This window comes from Hippoglossus hippoglossus, chromosome 11 (assembly GCF_009819705.1).
Source record: "Hippoglossus hippoglossus isolate fHipHip1 chromosome 11, fHipHip1.pri, whole genome shotgun sequence".
In the NCBI taxonomy this organism is placed as follows: Eukaryota; Metazoa; Chordata; class Actinopteri; order Pleuronectiformes; family Pleuronectidae; genus Hippoglossus; species Hippoglossus hippoglossus.
Window position 1 is genome coordinate 5,563,288 of NC_047161.1, and position 13,855 is coordinate 5,577,142.

The following is a 13,855-nucleotide window of genomic DNA, read 5'->3' on the forward strand; positions in this document are numbered from 1 at the left end:
ATATTGGAAATTTACCTTTTTTTTTTATAATTATAGTTTTTATCATACACCCTGTGTGAGATTTTCTTTTCTCACAATTGAAAGTCAAATCTATAATCAGTTTAAAAAAGCTCTTTAACCAAGTGAAGTGTCTCTGTGGGTCAGAATCCTGCAGGTCCCTGGATGCCAGTTTTGGGACCAATGACAAGAAACACACAGTATTGAGTTAAGGTTTTCACTGTTGATGATACAAGTTCATTGGATGCAGATGAACGCACAAGAACTTTCTGAATGACACTTTATAGGTTTTCCACAGTTTTTCATGTCAAGTTCAATCTTTGAAGGCAGCAAATAAAGTACAGCTAAATATCCCCCTCTACTGGTCCCTTACTGCACTGCAACACACTGAACTTAAATATTTTCTATTTTGTGTTTTTATATCATGAGTTTTGCCTGTGTTCTTGTGTGTTTTTATTGTGCTTTTGTTTCTTTTTTACATTTAAGCAAAAGGAATTAAAAAGATAATATGATCTAATACAGGAAGAAAACATATATAGATACTAATTCTGCTGCTATTTAACTGTATTACAGAGTGAGCTGTAGGTAAGTAAACTTCTGGGGAGACTAAGCTTAAAACAAATGTATATTTTATAGTTTCTTGTCAAACACCATTTTTTTGTGAGTTTCCAGGAGAATCCCATCCTTCTTACTCCAAAGTGTTAAGATTATCTTTAAGGTTCTTTGTGAGACATATTGTCATTCAGACTATACAACAATTAGGAAATTGTGTTTCTCCCAGTTCCATGTGCAAACATAAAAAGGCAGGGACACTAAACCCAACAAGAATAGATATAATATACAGACAAAAAATATACGTATAGCCATTTCACAGTGGTTGGGTTATTGCAAAAAAACTGTAACAGTAAATGTAAAGTTGACACTGGTGAATCATGGGTCAAACTCAGCAATAAATCATGACATCTCACCCTGTTTTATATATTTAAATAAACCAAACTTATTAGGAAAATTAACCTTTAAACATATATATCAGTATGATGGGAAATACCTGAAATGACAGAAACCATCTTTGGGAAACGTTTATGTGGTGAGTTTTTGTACTTTGGTTTATGTCCCACCTACAAACATTTGAGGAGGCAGAGTTTATAACCAGCCACCAGGGGGGCGTTTGAGATGATTTGGCTTCACTTTTGGGTAGCTGTCATGTCGTCCATCTTTCATACAAAGTCATCCGCCACGTGACTTTCAGCTTTTTTAATATCTAGCACAGTTTTGGAATCCTCACGGCTCAGCAGGGAGCCACCCGTTGGCCACTGGGGCGAAACCACCGGCTAGCTGTCGAGGAACCTGTTTGGCGGTTTCTCTGCGGTAATTCCGACAAACAGCCAAAATAACACGTCATGTCACAGCGGTTGGATTATCGCACACAGCAACATTAACATGACACTGGGGAATAGTAAATAAAGTGTTTTAGAAAAGAAAAAAAAAGTGAAAGTACCCTTTAATTTGGTGAAATTGGTTTATACCTTACAGATCAAAGCTGTGTCTCTTTTGGACTTAATTGCCTTTAAAGTGAATATAAGAGCACAGCCTCCATCTTTAAACCTCTTTGCTTCAATCCTCATCCGCCTTCATGTCTGCCTTCAGCGGGGTTTTCTGTTTTTTTTTTCTTTTCTGGTTCAACGCGTCTTCCATCATGAGGTCGTGGCGTCGCCGGGCACCAGGAAATGGAGGCAGAGCCGCGGTGGATGAGTTTGTAGCTGCGGCTCAGAACTGGGAGGAGAAACAACCGAGACGACAGGCGACGACTTCCAGCTCTTGAGAGGTATTTCACACGCAAACGACAATCAAAGAGTTTATTATTAAACTTTTCAAATCGTTAAAATCATCGGTAACATCCTGTTTCGTGTTCGCGCTGCAAATGTTCGCACTTTTTGCCGCTTCCTCCGCGGGGCTCGAACACAGCGACACGGGGGAGATTCCGCTTTAGGTTTCTCGTTTGTCAAAACTCAACTTTCTGTTTCGCTCGGCTTCGCTTTGACCCCGCGTTTGTTTCCTTGTCGTCGTGTTGTTGTTTTAATCTAAACCTCACAGGCTTCGTGCATCCGCAGGAGAAGATGAGCGACGCGACTCAGCCCAAAGTGGAGCTGTTTGTGAAGGTAAGAGACGCGAACGGAGGAGAAAAGACGCAGAAGGGTGACGCAGAGACACGATGTGACTTTACTGTATTTCAACTGCACACACACACACACACATGCACTCCTATCTTAGTGAGGACACTCATTGACTCAAATCCTTCTTTAGCCCTGACCCTAACCGTAACTATCACAACTAAATGCCGAACCTAAACCTAAAACCTCAAACAGCTCATTAGAAAAAAGGGGTCAAAATGTCCTCACTTTCTAAAAGTGTCCTCACTCTGTCGGGGGTCTATGCTAAAATGGTCTCACAAAGATATACGTACACAGCCCTTCCCCTAACCATAAACTAACCCTAACCCTAAAACTAACCTAAACTAACCCCCCCCCCCCCCCCCCCCCCCCCCCCCCCCCCCCCCCCCCCCCCCCCCCCCCCCCCCCCCCCCCCCCCCCCCCCCCCCCCCCCCCCCCCCCCACCCCCCCCCCCCCCCCCCCCCCCCCCACCCCCCCCCCCCCCCCCCCCCCCCCCCCCCCCCCCCCCCCCCCCCCCCCCCCCCCCCCAACAAGCCTGTGAATTTGTGAGGAACCGCCAAAATGTCCTCAAAATGACCAACTCACACACACACACTCATGTTTGTACTCCTACTGTCTCTTAGTGAGGACACTCTAAGAGCCTCTAACCTTAACCATCACAACCAAATGCCTCACCGTCATCCTTACCTTTACCTGAACCCGAACCTAATTCTAACCCTAATCCTCAAACCAAGTCCTGACCCTCAAACGGTGGGTCAGAAAGTGAGGACCGGCTCCAAGATGTCCTCGCTTTCTCAGAATCTGTACGTTCTAGGTCTCAAACTGGTCCCCACCAAGACGTCTGTTCTAGTGCACACACATGCTGGAGTGCTGATGTTTGGTATCTTATCTCTTCATCTCTGTTATCTCTGTTTATTACACACTGGTAACGTACCTCTGTCTGTGTTTTCATATCCATGTCAGTCAGACCACCTGTGCTGACTCAACACGCCTATAAACCACATTAGGACTAATCTAATTAAAAGCACATTAAGATAATGGGCAGACGACTTTAACCTATATTTAGCATGCTAGCCAGGGGACGGCTAATCCCATGTTGTTTGAGCTGTTGCTCCAATATAACCAATATGTCTCCCCCCTGCCTCCCCTCGTGGTCTCACACCAGTTTCAATAATGATTCCTCTGTATGAACATGTGAACACCACCCTCTTCTCCTTTTTTCTTCTCCACCTTCAGGGGTGAATGATGCTGTTGTAACGTCTCTAAACCCTGTTTTTTTTGTTTTTCTAGTCGCCCTCCTCCATGACACTCGATACCTGTAATTAAAAGAATATCTAAGCCTAGTTTCACGTGGACGGTGGTAAAAGTAAAGAGTTTTCTGATTTACTGTACAGGCCGCACAGGCACAGACCCTTAAAGGAGGTATAGAGCGAGTGAAACATGAGAAATGGCTTCCTACAGCCACACAAAGCACATTTCACAGCTGTACGGTCATTTCCTGACAGGATGAAACGCTCCATTTCTTTTGATTTATGTTGCTTCCTCAACCAAACAGCTGTTTTCATTGTGGATTCTCATTATTTGATCTGTTAATTGATTGTTCTGCCATTTTGAAATGGTCAGAAGATGGTAAAGAAAGTACATTTTCCATTTTCCACAGTCATATGTGATCGTTTGACAATGTTCTGACAATTGTTTTCTTCATTGGGCCACTTATTTAGCTCTGAACATTTGGTCGACAAAACTGCAAAAAAGCAAAGCTAGACAAAGACAGTGATAACAAATCTTTACACAGAATGTTTTGTCCAGATGAGAATCAGCCGATAGACGCATCTCACAGACATATCAGACATATCAGTACCAATGTATATGTTTGCTGATATGAAAACTTTTATTTTACAGAATAAATAAAGCAGAATATCACTTTTGCTGTTGGAAATTGTGTCAAGTCAATACAAATTCAAGTTTGTATTTGTGTTTTCATTTCATTTATAGTTATTTTCATAAAGTTTATGGTTAATCTGTAAAATATCAAGCTTCAATTACATTTCTTTGCCTTAAGGGCTTGATACCGACATCTTAGGAATCATTGCCCAATTTTTTTTGTATAAACATAATATCGGTATTGGGATTGGCCGCCAAAAATCATATCGCTCCGACTTAAGACCAAACCAACACTTCAAAACCGAAAGATATTTATTTTATTATCATATACAGAGCTGAAGTGGTAATCAGCTTGTCCAGTGACAGAAGTTGGCGACTGTTTTTAAAATCAGTTGTGATGATTTTGTGATTTTTATTTCATATTTGTTTTTGCTTGCCAGGCGGGGAGCGACGGCCAGAGCATCGGAAACTGTCCTTTCTCCCAGCGTCTCTTCATGGTGCTGTGGCTGAAAGGAGTCACCTTTGACGTTACCACCGTGGACATGAAGAGGTGAAAACACACTTCTCTCAGCTGCCTGTGTGTGTGTGTTGTTTTTAATCTCTGCCTGTGCTGCAGGTTTCTATTGGCAAAACAGAAGTATGTCCGCTGACTGTTTGAATTCTCCCTTATGTGCTGTGGAGTTCATTCGTTTAACAGGTGTTAAAAGATATGTAGCTGCGCTGGCAGGTTTTAGCCACAAACAGAAGTCATTTCCTTATTCGATTTTTCCTCCATTCCTCTCCTGCTGTTAAATCTCCTTCGATCCCTGTCGCTCTGACCGTTTCCTTTTCCATCCATGTCCAGGAAGCCTGACATCTTGAAGGACCTGGCTCCCGGCGCTCAGCCGCCCTTCCTGTTGTACGGTGGCGAGGTGAAAACTGACACCAACAAGATTGAGGAGTTCCTGGAGGAAAGTCTCTGCCCTCCAAAGTAAGTGTTGTTTGAAGAGCTGCAACGAGTAGTCGATTCACACAAAATTAATTAGCAAACTATTTGTGATTATTGACTAATCATTTTATATCATTTTTCCAACCCAAAATACTGAACATTTTCTAATATCAGTTGGTGTTTTTTTTGCCTTATCTGGTTGTAAACTGAATATCGTTGAAGATCTTGTTAAACACATACTTCAGATGCTGTTTTTTGAAAACCTCACACATATTTTAGAACAAATGATTAATGACTCAAATGAGGAAATCATTAGTAGGTTAATCATTAATGAAAACAAAGATTTGTTGTAGCCCTGGTGGTGTAGCTTGTCCCCTAGTTTGACTTCCTCTCAGTTTGTGTGTCATCCTGTTGGAGGGACTCAGGCTCCTCTTGGTCTAAGCTTTATATTTTGGACCATATGTGAATTATTATCCATCTTTCCATTGCTTAGATATCCACGTCTGGCCAGTCGTAACCCAGAGTCCAACACAGCCGGCATGGACGTCTTCTCCAAATTCTCGGCTTACGTAAAGAACTCAAACCCTCAGGCCAACGAAAGTAAGTGAGGACCAACCTTTGTAATGATGTTTAATTTGAGCCTTTCTGTAACTAATGCTGCTGAGCTCCCCCTGACAGACAGGCAACCAGCAGGGAGCGTCCCAGTTAATAACATTATGTTCTGAGCTTTTCTGCCTCGCTGCAAACAGGTCACCTGCTGCTCTGGGTGTTGAGCCACTCGGAGTTGGGTGATCTCATTGGCAATGTCCCTGTGGTCGGATGAAAACTGTGTGGATTTAATCGACATGGTTATTTTGTTTTGAACATAATTCACTCAAAAGAAGGCTGCATAGTCTGGACTCAGGGTGGATTATCTATTTTAGTTCTTTAGCTTTGATTACTTGATGAAATATCACATTTTCTGTCTGTGCTCTTGTGCTCAGATCTAGAGAAAGGCCTGCTGAAGGCTCTGAAGAAGCTCGACGACTACCTCGGCTCCCCACTTCCTGATGAAATCGACGAGAATAGCGCCGATGAGGTCACTACCTCATCCCGCCCCTTCCTCGACAGCCAAGAGCTTACTCTGTCTGACTGCAACTTGCTGCCTAAGCTCCACATCGTGAAGGTAATCTTCTGTTTAAAGCGCCGCAGCACAGGGATGGTGCCTGGGTTGAATGGTAGTCGAATGTGTTTTGTGATTTATTGCTTGTGTCTACTCCAGGTGGTGTGTTTGAAATACAGGAAATTCAGCATCCCTCAGTATCTAACGAACCTGTGGAGGTACCTGAATGCTGCGTACGCCCGGGAGGAGTTTGCCTCCACCTGTCCGGTCGACGATGAAATCCACATCGCCTACTCCTCTGTAGCCAAAGCTCTCAAGTAGGAGGACAGCAGGATGCACAAGTCGCACATACACCAGCAGAACAACACACAAAAAGCACAAAAACAACACACATTCAATCTGCAAGCAACGTGATGGCTCTGATTCTCTGTTCCTGCAGCTTTTATGCCCGTTTCCTTGTTTCATGCAGCTTTAAAAGTTCATATTGTACTCATCACGGTTTCATAACCAACCAAAAACATTTAAAAGTATTTGAAGGATGCTCCCTTCCGCTATCGAGCCACAAAGTTGTTACCGTCTACGCAGACAATTCGACCTCATAGTTTCGGCTGCAGTCGTGGATGTAGTTCTTTCTCGTATGTGTAAAGTTTTCTTTCACTCTCAAGTCTGTGTGCCTGACACAAATGGGTTCTTTCCCGACTCATACAACATCCGTCGACCAAGTTTGGTGGTAATCCATCCAGTAGTTTTTGTGAAACCCTGCTAATTTACAGATAGAAAAACAAAGCGAAAACATAACCTCCTTGGCCGAGGGAAAAAGTTCAATCCAGATTAAAGTTACTTGTTACTTGTTGACTGCCCTCATAGCATCTGAGTTTTCCTGCACAACCTCATCACGTTGCTTGAAGACACACACACTCACACACACACACTTAAAACTACAGCCTTGCTTGTGTACATTTTCACCATCAGTAGATTTACACTGTAACGTTGGAAATGTTTCTTCATCCCTTCTCGACAATGACAGTGGCTACAGTTTATTCCTAATAATTTTTATTTACGGAGAATCAAACAGACACGAAGCTGCCTACGAGATCAGACTTTCACTAGAACCTCGCAAGCCTCTTACAAGCTGATTCAGCTCTTATTTTCCGTCTTGGTATTAAGGACATTTTTTGACGATCCTAAAAAACTAAAATTACCAGCTCACCTGCCAAAGTGTCTTTTGTGGTTTGTCTGTAATCGCAGATGCTTCACATTTGAGTTTTTTATTTCATTACTGAGGGAACAAGGCCTTGAATTTTTTATTAAAGCCAACTTTCATTCAAACAGTGTTTTATTATTTCACTCAGAGAGGAAGAGGGGTGCACACCAGGTGCCACATAAGGGAGGCAGGGCCAAAAACGGTTGTAGAGACAGGAAACGGTTTCAATAGACTCGGGCTTCCTCTTTCTCTGCTCCCACAGCAGGCGCGGAGGATTATTCAAGATTACCTAGCTCGGTTGTGATCCGCTGTAAGAGCCTCCTGCTCTGCTCTGCCCGTCATGTATGAAGTATCTTAATGTAGTTGAAGAATCCTATGAATGAAGGAGATCGGGTCGTCAGTGGAGGAAGAGGTGAAGGTCGTTTGTTGACTGCAGAAGTTTTCAGTGCAAACAGCTCTGTCATGTTCCTCATGACGTGGGGGGGGGAGGAAAAGAGAAGTAAAAGTTAAAATGCACAAAATGAAAATAGGATCTGCAACTTTATGTTGTAGTTTGTTATTAAAAAAAGAAAGAAAAGGCTCATGTTGTTTATATTATCAGCAAATCCCATGAAAAGACCAGTAAGGTGTGCTTGCCTCTCTCTTTACTTTCTGTTCAGAGCCGCAGTGATTAGTCAATTTACTGATTATTTAATTAATAAGAACTGAATCTGTAACTAGTTTGATAATCAAATAATTGTCGTAACACTAGTGCCACCCCTCCAAACTGAAGTCTTGCATATCTACACTTGCCGTTTTACTTGTTGGACTTCCTGGCGATTCCTGACATTTTAGCTGACACTGGTTAACGCTGCACCACCGGAAATCAAAATTGCCAAAACTGCTGGTTTCGAGCAGCAAAAGAAAAGACACGTCAGGTTTTTATTTATCTTTCAACAACATGTGCAGAAGAAGCAGAAATGCTGTGACCCTGTAAGGTGTCTGATTAGAGAGAAAGAAATGGCAATATCCGATCGCCACATAGATTTCCGAACTCGTCGATGCCCGACCCGGCTTCTCTGACTGAATCAGAGGTATTTGTGATGCTTCTTCTTTTCATGGGATTTGTTGGCAATAAGAAGAACACAGAATATTACTAGTTTGCAGTCTGACATGTGTTTCCACCGGCCTGAAAATAGTCAGTAACACTCTGTACCAGCAGCTTGTGTAGAGGATTTTATAAACCGCAGGGCACCGTGCACATTAACATTTACTGAGGCTGTTTGCAATTAAAACTTAATTTTAACCGTATATAGCAGTGTAGACATCTTTTTGGTCGGCGTCTTCATATGTCGGGTCTCTCAGATCAGGGTGAAGCACATAAACGAAATGAAACCTAAGTGCAATTTAAACTGAAAAGACAATCCTCTGCACAGACTTTGATTTTAGACATGTGGTGTCATCACAGTTGGTTATTTTTTCCCCCAGATGTTTAATGAAACATGTTGAACCCCTCCGCTGTCTTTACTGTTTTGTGTAATTCAAGTGTTGATCAAACCGAATGTTGTACTTGACTGAATTGTTGTGGATTTCATCTAGTTTCAAAAACATTTAAAGGGATCAAGTCTGAATAATTTAATCGTTAATGTATTTCAATATCTCTTCTCTCCAAGACAAAGAGTTTTTCATTCTCACCGTAGGACTTCATACAATTTCAGGGACCATTCAACCTGTTACATTCATTTATTTTCATTAGTTTTGTTTTTAACCCTTGATTATTATTATTTTTTTATCTTTACCATGCATGGGACCTATATTGTGCTTTTCACTTTGTTTCCTGCCGCTTTGCATTTTCCTCCCAGTATTTTAGCCTTTGTCTTTTTGCCCCAGCTGTTTGCCATGTAGTCTGAAGCAGTTGCACTTAAACGTCCGCTGGTTCAAACCGGTGCTGTGGACATTAAATAACAATAAAAACATCCAACTAATAGCACAGCAGAAATGCATTTTATACTTAAAAGCTCTTTTTTAAAAAACCACATTTATTAATGTCCCAATAAAAATATCTTCATGACGAAACAAACTGTGACAAATGTGTTTTCATTTTTAATCTTTGTAGAGAGTAACTTTGACATCGAGATGGAAGAAAGTGTCAAAAAAAGATTGCAAACAACAAATTGTCTGTTAGAAGCAGTGCATTGGAATCTTAGACAGAAACATCTGTAAACATGTTAAAAAGAATAACTTTAAAAAATGACTAATAAAACACAAATGAGAAACATGATATTGAATAGAGTAGGTTATGGTTAAAGTTTTAAAGTGAGCAGAAAAAGAACAGTTTTATTTTGGTGCAGGCAGGGATGAAGGTATATAAGGTATAATTCAAGAGGTGATATATTGTAGTATATTTTGTATATAAAGTTTTCCTTCATTTTCTTGTATTTTCCTAAATTGTGTTTGGCATTTTAATGATCTTTTATTTTGTTTAATCCATACAATATTTAATTTTCTATCAAATGGTTTACAACCTGGAGGTCAGAAATATAAAGAGACCCAGTATAATTCTACTTATAATACTTATTCTAGGCTTTTCTGTAATTCTTTCTCTATCAAGTTGTATATTTGACAACATCAAAACATATTTGTTTATGTAATCCACATTTTACATAAGGTTTTAGTCTGCAGCGTGTAGTAAAATATTGTAGCATATCTTATTACAGGCTTTTCAAATCTATTTAAGTGAATCACTCCTGTTATTTGCTGTGTGGCCATGTTTATTCTTTTTAAAAGCAGAATTGCTTTAAGCCTTCTTTCGTGCCCAAGTGCGTGTACATTTGTATCCATCTTTTCCAGATGATCTCTCTCAGGGCACCTACAACCTCTACGTCTGACGGCTCCAGCTTCAGGCGAGCAGCAGAGCGAGTGCAGGCGCGAGGCAGAGGGCGGCTCCTCTCCAGCTGAGGGCAGCAAAGGACACGGCACCGTTGCACAGGTCAGTGTCACAGCAGACGTTGGTGTAGTTGAAGGAGAGGCCCGAGGCGTATTTCTGTCCGCTCACGTCACACTGGACGGGGACGGCACAGCTCTTCTCGTACATCGTCACCTGTAGAGCTCCTGTGAGAGCAGAGAGAGGACAAGAGATTTATTGTGGTGCAGTGATGTGGAACAGATGGAAATAATATTTGATATTAATACAATAAAATAAATAAATAGAAATAGGTTAATAAACATTTATTGACCTTTCTTGAATCAGAGGTTAGACTGACTTATTAATGAAATATTTATTCTTGGTAGGTTTTGTTAGCTCGGGTGTTCACCATCGTCCACTGTGATACTGACTTGTACAATGGTGCAGTTTTTCTTTTATTAATGTTGGTTACATTGGAATCGTGAAAAAATCGGAATGAAAAAAATTCCTTGCACAATTTGAAATCTAGAAAGTTTCCAAAGAGGTGATTCAAAATACAGGAAATCACCTGATTTTCACAATAATTTCTCAAAATTCTGCTATTTGTTTTATCTTGTCACATAAACATCACAAGATGTTAGGACACCATGTTTACTGAAGTGATTCTCATGGGTTAGTGTCACGTTATAAGAAATCGCCAGAAAAACAAGAAGTAGATTACTATCACTTTCCTGTATTGAGTTCAACTTTTAATTTATAGGAAGTAAACTCCTACTTTACTTGTTTATAGAAAACTTGGCCTTTACTTGGTGAACAGTGTTGGAGCTGTAGTTACACAAAGGATGAAAGCTTCTGCTCATTTCTTTGGGTCCGGGTGTAAAACACATGTATTAAAACTAAAAGATTAAAGTCAGCATTTCTCTTTAAATCCAGACGTCTGCAGATGAAAACGCGACAAAACTGTCTTCATAAATACAGACGGTACATTTCTCGAGTCCCAGACAGTTCTCTGCACAATGAGCCTTTGTTTGCTCATTCATGACCATTGTGCCCTCGACAATCAAAAAATAACCTCATCCACACACAAACTCACACACACACACATCCATGTTCACACGTCTTTGTGTGACATAACCCCTTACGGTAGCCATGACAACTAAAAACCTAAACCTCTAACCAAACCCTGAGACCACGTCAAGTCCCCATGAAGCTCCTGGACCTCACAAGTACCGCTGGGGCCCCGGTTTCCAGACCCCACAAGACAGTAAAACGAGTCCACGTGCACACGTGTGCACACAGACATGTATGTTACCTTGTTTTCCGATTGCAGTACTCGACAGGCAGCGCTGCCCGGCCGGACACTCCTGAGGGAACCTGAAGCAGTCCAGAGGAGAGATGGCGGGAAACACACAGGTGTAACAGCGCAAACAGGCTGACGGGGAAAAATAGAAGGAATCAAAAGTAGTTATTCAGAGTAAAGTTTGTCTGATTCAGGATTTTTGGGACTGAAATCAATTTGAGTTTTAATACATAACATAAACAAGCCAGTAATTTGTCTCCTAAAGACCAAGCAGCACATTAACCTGTCACTGCAACAAATTAAAATGTATGTCACTTCACACTCGAGGAGTTATCAGTTCCCTAAATGTGCCTGATTTGTTTAATATGAATCCATGAATCCCTGGGAAAATGTTGAAAAACGTCCCAACTCGCGATTCCTGGACCCCCACCCCCCTTGATTAGGATCAACACCAAAATTTAATGGACTCCTCTCAGACCCAAACCACATCCTTCCACCCAGTTTCCTGGAAAGCCGTTGATTATTTTTTATGTAATCTTACTCACAAACAAACAGACAGAGGTGACAACATAACTAATGAAGGGAGAGGAATCTAATCGCTTCAGTAACTCTGATGAAGAGTGAAGGGTTACAGGACGTAGTGCTCAACTTTTGTTCTTTTGGTTTCATGGTTTGTTATTTGAAATGTGACAGAAAGTAGTCAGCTGGTTAATGGGGCTGTCTATGCGCTGGATTTTTATTGTCACTGTACACGTACGAGGATATTTTGTGTGGGCCGAACCTGTAGACGCCTGATTACACACACACACAAATCGAGAGTATAAAAGGAAAAAGCAGGAATTACAGGCAATACGAATGTTAAGATGAAGATAAAGTGGAGGAAGATAAAGACAAAATATTTCGTGGACATTTGGCTTTTCTTTAAATTATAAAACTTAAAGAACTCTTATCGAAAGTCATCGAAGAGCCACATGTTTTGACAGCAGATCTGAACGTAACCTTAGCATATTTGCACTATTGCATATTTGCACTATTGCACACACTTGCACTATTGTTTTTCTTTTTTTCTTTAGGTGTATATATATATTTTAGATATGTATATTTTATTTTAAATTTTAAATTTTGATTGAGCATTGTTATAAGAGAGCCTGTGACCCAAGCATTTCATTGCAAGCGACTGCTTAATGTTATCGTTGTGCATATGACAATAAACTCTTGAATCTTGAATCTTGAACAGAAGAGGAGGAAATGTAAAAAAATGTTACAATCAACATGTTTCACATTGAGTCAAACACTCTTTAAGTCCACTTTTGTAATATTTCCACCATTGAGATTAAAGGATCTTTTTATTGCTGTATTTATTCCTCTAACTTCCTAATAAGCCTCGAGATGAGGGACAAATTTCCACAGCCCTCGTTTTGTGCAAACATGTTTTCCAAAGTTTATCTGTAGCAGATTTATCTCAATAAAATGGTTTATCATCTTTTTAGTGTAAAATCCCCCCCCCCCGTTTTGTTTCTTGGTAGGACAACAAATTGAAGAAGAAATTTTAAACTGAAACTAAAAACACTTTCACTGAACGTACCTGCCAACGGAAGACAACACAGGAAAACAAAGAGAAGCTGTTTCATGATTCTTCCAGTGAGACGTCTCGAGATAACTGTTCAAGCTGCTTGATACAGAAAATAAAATCCCCTCCTGGCGCTACAAGTCTCTCATTTAACCAACTGCAGCTGATCTACGCCCTCAACTCCTTCCTAAATTCAATTAGTTTTTCTTACAAGCCTGAAACTCTCGACTTTTTGTCACACTTTTTTTTGCTCTGGCACTTCCTCACATATCATCATTGGTTAAATATGAACTGGTGTTGCCCCGGCCGTCAGCGTCTCCGCCCTAAAACTTGTAATTTTATTTGGAGAGTTGATTCTGATCATACGAATTTAAAATGCAAATGATTTCTATCTGAAACAAATTCACTCAGCGTTTTGTTATCATTTCTTATAAATGAACAAACAAGGACAAAGCAAATGAGACGACTACATTTTCTCAGTTCTCTGCTTTGACTTGTACTTTACTTGAGTATTTCCATTTCATGCTACTTTATACTTTCACTCCCTGACAATTCTCAATTTTTTACTTGTCAACTTTTGTTCTTGCAGTTAATTTTCAGATGAAGACTGAACATGTGGATAATAATAATAATACGTTTCATAATCTTATAAAATACAATGCATTATTTAAGACTAAACCAAATTTTTAAATTTAGAATTTAAAAATGTGTGAAGGACGTTTCACTGGGTTACTACAAATGATTCCTTCAGGACCTGGGACAGTTTTTATCGAGTTAATCTCAAGAATTTGGCATTTCTATGCCTTCTATCATTC

General features: G+C 40.5%; 2 protein-coding genes and 1 long non-coding RNA gene across 3 annotated transcripts; 1 reads left to right on the forward strand and 2 right to left on the reverse strand.

The window, feature by feature from the left end:
* The first annotated feature begins 1,608 nt into the window (after positions 1-1,608).
* clic1 (chloride intracellular channel 1) lies at positions 1,609-9,288 on the forward strand. Its single transcript, XM_034599182.1, has 8 exons — positions 1,609-1,822; positions 2,092-2,156; positions 4,493-4,602; positions 4,897-5,022; positions 5,474-5,580; positions 5,964-6,145; positions 6,242-8,203; positions 8,488-9,288. Exons 2-7 carry the CDS (start codon positions 2,115-2,117, stop codon positions 6,401-6,403), a joined length of 729 nt encoding a protein of 242 aa, XP_034455073.1. The 5' UTR covers positions 1,609-1,822; positions 2,092-2,114; the 3' UTR covers positions 6,404-8,203; positions 8,488-9,288.
* LOC117770128 lies at positions 1,668-2,516 on the reverse strand. The gene is made up of 2 exons (XR_004615351.1): positions 2,085-2,516; positions 1,668-1,814 (listed from the first exon to the last, which is right to left on the reverse strand). It is a non-coding gene; the product is annotated as an uncharacterized LOC117770128 (long non-coding RNA).
* Positions 9,175-13,270, reverse strand: lypc (ly6 domain containing, pigment cell). Its single transcript, XM_034599190.1, has 3 exons — positions 13,056-13,270; positions 11,483-11,602; positions 9,175-10,376 (listed from the first exon to the last, which is right to left on the reverse strand). The coding sequence occupies exons 1-3, from the start codon at positions 13,099-13,101 to the stop codon at positions 10,165-10,167; spliced, it is 378 nt and encodes a 125-aa protein (XP_034455081.1). The 5' UTR covers positions 13,102-13,270; the 3' UTR covers positions 9,175-10,164.
* Positions 13,271-13,855: the final 585 nt, after the last annotated feature.